Source organism: Sinocyclocheilus anshuiensis, unplaced genomic scaffold (genome assembly GCF_001515605.1).
Source record: "Sinocyclocheilus anshuiensis isolate Anshui unplaced genomic scaffold, SAMN03320099.WGS_v1.1 scaffold1561, whole genome shotgun sequence".
NCBI lineage: Eukaryota > Metazoa > Chordata > Actinopteri > Cypriniformes > Cyprinidae > Sinocyclocheilus > Sinocyclocheilus anshuiensis.
In genome coordinates this window covers 135,597-142,238 of record NW_015536630.1, presented here as the reverse complement: position 1 = coordinate 142,238, position 6,642 = coordinate 135,597, and the positions used below count along the sequence as shown (strand labels likewise).

The following is a 6,642-nucleotide window of genomic DNA, read 5'->3' as shown; positions in this document are numbered from 1 at the left end:
TATATAATTGCTTATGCAACTGTTGCTGTTCTGTAACAACATAAATTAAAAACGGTTTGATATACATGAACAGTTAAAACAATAAAAAATTATTAATAATAATAACATGATCAATTTAAAAATATTATTTCTATTATTATTAAAATATAAGTAAATAATTTAATAACAACAACTAAAAATAAACAGATTTTTAAAATAGAATTATTAGTAACCTTTTGAAACGCTATAGAAATGGCTATATTGAGAGGTGAGACTGCAATGCTGTAAGTGTTCTCTGACCTTCCACTGTTTGTGCAGTTTCCTGACTGTTTCCTGCAGATTCTGCTGTTCTTGCTCTGGTAGTATATCTGTGAGTTCATCACAGGCTTTCAGAAAGGCATTGAGAACTCTCTGATCCAGCTGCCCAAAGAACTCCTGCAGGACATTCAATAGAAATGTTATGAAATCATTTCAGCTTTGCAATTTCTCTGAATACATTTCCCTTCTGGAGACCGAATAAAGTTCAAACTCTGCTTTTGGCCTATTTGCCGAGCACTAGAATAGACGGTTGGGTTTCATTTCTCACAGTGTGCTTTTTCAGAAGGTCCTCTGGGTTTCCTCTCTCAGTCATGGAGCTGCGAGCTATTTTCAGAACCTTCTCCAGCTCCACACGAGACTCCTCAAATCTCTTCATCAGGCTGCTGTTCGCCTCCACATGCCTCTTCCATTCTGTGGTTTCTTTTACCATGCCCTTTTTGAGATAAAACATACAGTACAACAATGAACATTTATAAAAGAAAAATCACAAATGGGATTTATTTCATATAACAATTGTTTCTCCCAAACTACAATGAGATCAAATGGATTCTGCCTAATTCTCCTGATTCTCAGATTGTTGTTCTTCTGTATCTGCTCTAAAGTTTCAGAAGAGATCTCAAACTGTGCTCTGATTTACCAAGATCTTTAGTCATAGATTTTAACATCAAACATGCATAGAAGACATGACGTTGCTCTTCCTCACCTGTGAAGAGGCCTGAAGCTCTGAGATTCTCCTCTCTAACAGTGACGTGTCCAGGTGTTTTAGGTTCTTGCTGGTGTCCAGTGATGTCAGAATGATCTGATGGTTTTTATCAATCACTGACAGACACTTTTTACAGCTCTGCTGATAGGTCACCAGCTCCTGATGATTGTGTAAATAGAGAAAATACAAAGAGAGAGAATTAATGGCAAATACATTTTTAAATATTGTGTGTTCATAAAACCTTAAAATCATAAAACCACACAAAACAATTTTGGGACCAAAACTATTGGACAATTTTCATCATACCCTAAAATATTTGGACTCCTGAATAAACATTTTGACTTGACACAAAGGTTAAGCAAAATGTTTTAATTACATAGAAGAGTTTTAACCAGTGTCATTTTAGTTATATTGAGATACTATTATAGTTTTTATTCATATTTTGAATTAGTTTTTTTCTATTTTTCTATTTTCATATAAAATGTTTGTATTTTTAAAATATAAAGTATATATGAAATATTTTTTAATTTGTTATTTCTAAATGTATTTATTTTATTTTTATTTAATATAATATTTTATTTGTTATATTATGTTTCAGTCTTTTAGTTTTTTTAATGCATCAAGTTAAATTAAATGAATGCCTTGGCTGAAATTGTTTTTTATATACATATGTATGTGTGTGTGTGTGTGTGTGTGTGTGTGTGTCCTCAGGTCGCCTGTTTGGTCTAATAGACAAAAACATTTCAGGGTTTTGGCCAGTGACTGCCAATGTAAATTCTACACTCTTGTGTAAATAAATTAAAAAGTTAACTTAGGCATCAAAATGTTATAATGTATACAGTATTAAAATGGATATTCATTTCATATTTTCTAAAGCTTAGATTTAACTAGTGCTGTCAAACGATTAATCGCATCCAAAATACAAGTTTTTGTTTGCATAATACATGTGTGTGTTCTGTGCATATTTATTATGTATATATAAATGCATAAATTATCAATTAAATTATATAAATACACACACATACAGTATACATATTTAGAAAATTTTTACATGTATTTACATCTCTATATTTATATTCACATAATTTATATTATACATAAATATATTTAATATATAAAAATAACATATTTTTCTGAAATATATACATGCATGTGTGTTTATTTATATATACATAATAAATATACACAGTACACACACATATATTATGTAAACAAAAACTTTTATTTTGGATGCGATTAATCGTAATTAATCGTTTGACAGCACTAATATATATATATATGCATTTTATTTCAAGTAATTTCATGGCTTTAGTTTTAGTTAACTGCTGTATTTCAGTATTGAATGATATATTATATTATAATTATTTTTAAAATCATCATTCATGGAGCTAACATTATCATAACCCTAAAATCTCATTGTCACGTCACCCTTGAGTGCAACCCATAGTCCTTTAGTCACCTGACACTTCTGCTTGAAGTCTCCTGGAGCCTCGGAGTCCCGGGAGGAAGTGATGCGGCTCGCCTTCTCCAGCGACTGGTAGAACCCAGTGATATGTTTCTCCATCTCCTCTAAAGGAGGCAGCATGGCCTGGGAGTCCCTCAGCAGGGGCAGAGCTCTTTCTCTTATCTAAACGAGACATTGAGGTCATAATGTGAGACGGTGTGATTACGGTTTAATGTGGAAGTTCATGGGGGAAAATACAGGGCAGGCACCTTTCTGAGCTCATCCTTGATGGCTGCCATGGTAGCCAGCATCTGTGCGATCTCCTCCTCAGTGAGGTCTTTGGTCAGCTGCTGCGCGTTACGTGTGGCCGTCTTGTACGACGCCTCCATGGATGGCACTTTGTGCTTGATGTCCTGTGAGAAATTAGTTTTATATAATCTCTAGCTGATGCATCAATAAACATCATACATTTTTTTATATAAACTGAATGGATAATTGTACAAATTCACATATTACAGTATGTACAGTATGTGTCAGTAAGATTTTTTTTTTAAAGAAATTAATTAAATCAGCAAGGAAACTGATCAAAAGTGGCAGTAAAGACATTTATAATGTTACAAAAGATTTCTATTTTAAAAAATGCTGTTCTTTTGCACTTTCTATTAATCAAAAATACTGAAAATACTGAAAATTTATCTCGCATTCCACAAAAATATTAAGCAGCACAACTGTTTTCAACATTGATAATAATAAGAAATGATTCTTGAGCAGCAAATCAGCATATTAGAATGATTTCTGAAGGATCATGTGACACTGAAAACTGGAGTAATGATGCTGAAAATTCAGCTTTGATAAATAAATTACACTTTAAAATATATTCAAATAGAAAAAAACATATTTAAAATGTTAATAATACTTCACAATTTTATTGTTTCAACTATATATTTTGAATTTAAAAAAATGCAGCCTTGATGCGCATAAGAGGAGTTTTCAAAAACATAAAAAAAAAAAAACGTGTCTCATAGCACTTGCATATTCTTGCTCTTTTGTTGGATTTGATTGCTTCTAATGTCATAATTTTATAAAGTCGTTTTGGATAAAAGCGTCTGCTAAATGACTAAATGTAAATGTAAAAGTAAAAACAATTGTTTCAGCTCCAAACATTTGAATGGTAGTCTGTCAAGTCAGTCAATAAAGTCAACTGGTCAAAACTGGTGGAAATTCAAGAAAGTGAAAAAAAGTGGTCTATGCTGCGACTGACCAATCAGTATCAAGTATTCCAGAGAACCAGCTTTGTGAACTCTGATTACCTCAACGTCTTGTAGATATGTCCGTATGTTCAGAAATGAAACTTGAACTGGAGTGTTCATCCTCTCGTTGGCCGTGTCAATAAATGCCTTTAAAGCTTCGATCCCATCGTCATAATCTTTTCTCAGTTTGTCCACTTCATCTGCTCTTGCATACTAAGAAAAAAATATAATCAGAATTATGTTTACACCAATATGAATATTGACATTATTTCATAAAACGTACAGATGCAACAGACTGTCAATCAGTGTTAATTTCGTTGACGAATAATTTTCGTCAACAACATCTTTTTCACCGACGACAAGGAGACGATAACAAACTAAAACTCTTTTTGAATGACAAAAACTATGACGTAAATCTATTGACATTTTCGTCAACAAATAAAAACGAGACGAAAATGTTAGGGAGGGACGATTTGGGAAGAGATACATTCAGAACGAATCTGCTGTGTGGTTCGGAGGTTAGATGCGTACATATGAACTGTCGGGACATAAGCTAACATACACTTGCTGCACATCACATAAAACGTTCAAAAATGTTAATATGTGGGAGTAAGAGAAGAGCAGACATATGGATAAATCTGACGACGCAAGAGAGAACTCAATTCGGTCCGGTTTTCTGAGCACAGACACTGAAGCATACACACACAGAAAGCGCGTCTCACAGTGCGCGAGTACTCTTTTCACGTCGCATGAATGGAGAATTACACACAAAATGTTTTGACGAGTATTCACGTAAACACAGTTGATTATGTCTTAAGTGAATGTAAACAGTAGGGAGAATGTGTATCAGTACATTGCATCCATCGCAGCAGTGCATTCGGTTAGCCTAATTTAGTTGCTATTGTCCGAGTCATTGATGTTAATCAAGCAACGAAAGAAAGAATATGGTAAACAAGTTGCTATAAAGAATGCATAATTAGCCTATATAACCATTGGTATTTCATTAAAAAGAAGACCATGTTCTTGTTCTTTATGAGAAGTGGTTTTATTTAATTTTAACATAAAGGCATGTTGTGTGTCACCGCAGTTAAATCGTTGTCTATCATGATAAAACCTTAATATCAAACATATATAATGAGCTTGGACATTTTTGAGAAATGCTTAATTTATGCACTGTAACTAAACCCATTTGATTTTAGCCGACTAAATTTACTGTAGATTTAGTCGGCTAAAATCTTATGATATTTAGTCGACTAAAACTAGACTAAAACTAAAAACTATTTAGATGACTAAAATATGACTAAAACTAAATGGCATTTTAGTCAAAAGACTATGACTAAAACTAAATCAAAATTTGCTGTCAAAATTAACACCGCTGTCAATGAATGTCAATGAAAAAATAAATGATGACTGTGTTGGGTAAAAGAAACCCTGACTTGAGGGATAAAAACAAAATGCTTGATGTGTAGTGTAGAATGAGCACTTAAACATGACGTCACACGTCTTACATGTTTGACTTTGACAAACAGCTCTCTCCATCTGCCGTTGAGAAGAAGCAACTGCTGTTTCAGTTCTCGAGACACAGTCTCATCGCACGTCTCAATCAGGAAGTTTCCAGCATCATTCATGTCCATGTGCTGCTGAATCCAGTGTGGAAGATTCCGGAAAAACTCCTGCAGAAGAATTCACACTGTTTATACACAACCGTTTTCATTTGACAGCATTTCATCTGAAAGTCTCAAACTTTCCAACGCACCCGTTTGTCGCTCTCTGACTGGTTGAGCATCTTCTCAGCGTCCTCCAGCCAGGCCTGCAGGCTAGCCACTGTGCTGCTGTATTTCTCCCAGTTGCAGATCACTTCCTCCAGCATGCTGCGGACGCTCCTCACCTCCACTGACAGGTTCTTCCACTGCGCTGTGGCATCGCTCAGAAACGTATTCACCCCTTCTACCTCCTCAGCTGAAGGCAAATCACATTATGAATAACAGAGTCTTGCACACTAAAAACAAATGCATTTGTCAATCTGATTTTTGAGTTGCACAAGACACACAAATCAATCCCTAGAGTCAGAAAGGTGCCCAGTGTTGTGGATTAGACCAGTGTTTCCCAACCGGGGTGCCGCGGCACCCTGAGGTGCCATCTGTCGAGAGCAGGGGTGCCGTGTAAAAAATCTTTTTTTTATATTTTTAAATTGCTAAAATGTTCAAAAAAGCATCTATTATATAATATCCATTTCTGAGGTCGCCAATAATTAGAGATGCATCGAAATTTAGGCTGCCGAAAATTAGTTCACCGCTCAGGTTTCACTTTCACGTGGTGTGACGCTCTGCGCATTATCCCGCTCTATGCGTGTGCACTCCACTCAGACGCTCCACTCGTATACCGTTCATGCAAATCGGAACAGCAAAGTCCACTCAAAAATTGAGCCGACAGGAAACATCTATGTAGTACAGTATTGTTTCTGTCTGCAATAGCTCTACTGTGCTGTAACATGGTGTGGTATATGGGCATCTCTGGTAACGCAGCCCTCTCATTCATTGATCCGCTAACCGCTATGTTATGCTTGCATGTTCTGATAATAATAGCTTTCTAGGACTAAACATTATTTGGATAATTGATAAAAATAAAAAAAATAAAAAGTTAAATATCTTAACCCTACTGTTAGACCTACATGAAAAACTAAAAAATTTTGTAGGATGCCACAAGTTTGTTAAAATTTCCAAAGGGTGCCGCGACTAAAAAAAGGTTGGGAAACACTGGATTAGACTATCAGCTACGCTAAGTGAACTGACAGAAGGGGTTAGCAGAAGTGAAATCACTGTATTGTGATGTTACACACTTCAATCAAGAACAACCATGTGATCTAAACAACCTAGTGAAAAATAAACATACTAAAATGTATTTGAAATACATTTATTTCATGCTAAGTATACTACAAATACATTTAC

At 34.8% G+C, this 6,642-nt stretch overlaps 1 protein-coding gene across 1 annotated transcript in view; it reads right to left on the bottom strand.

Moving 5' to 3' along the window:
* The window catches only part of LOC107653911 (nesprin-1-like), a 120,523-nt gene that overhangs the window by 78,400 nt on the left and 35,481 nt on the right, over positions 1 to 6,642 (bottom strand). Inside the window, exons 19-26 of the mRNA XM_016440777.1 lie at positions 5,451 to 5,653; positions 5,203 to 5,367; positions 3,755 to 3,907; positions 2,714 to 2,857; positions 2,460 to 2,627; positions 1,001 to 1,159; positions 566 to 730; positions 280 to 414 (exon numbers count right to left, since the gene is read on the bottom strand). Of these exons, the coding sequence (XP_016296263.1) occupies positions 280 to 414; positions 566 to 730; positions 1,001 to 1,159; positions 2,460 to 2,627; positions 2,714 to 2,857; positions 3,755 to 3,907; positions 5,203 to 5,367; positions 5,451 to 5,653 (1,292 nt within the window). The remainder of the gene's footprint in view (positions 1 to 279; positions 415 to 565; positions 731 to 1,000; positions 1,160 to 2,459; positions 2,628 to 2,713; positions 2,858 to 3,754; positions 3,908 to 5,202; positions 5,368 to 5,450; positions 5,654 to 6,642) is intronic.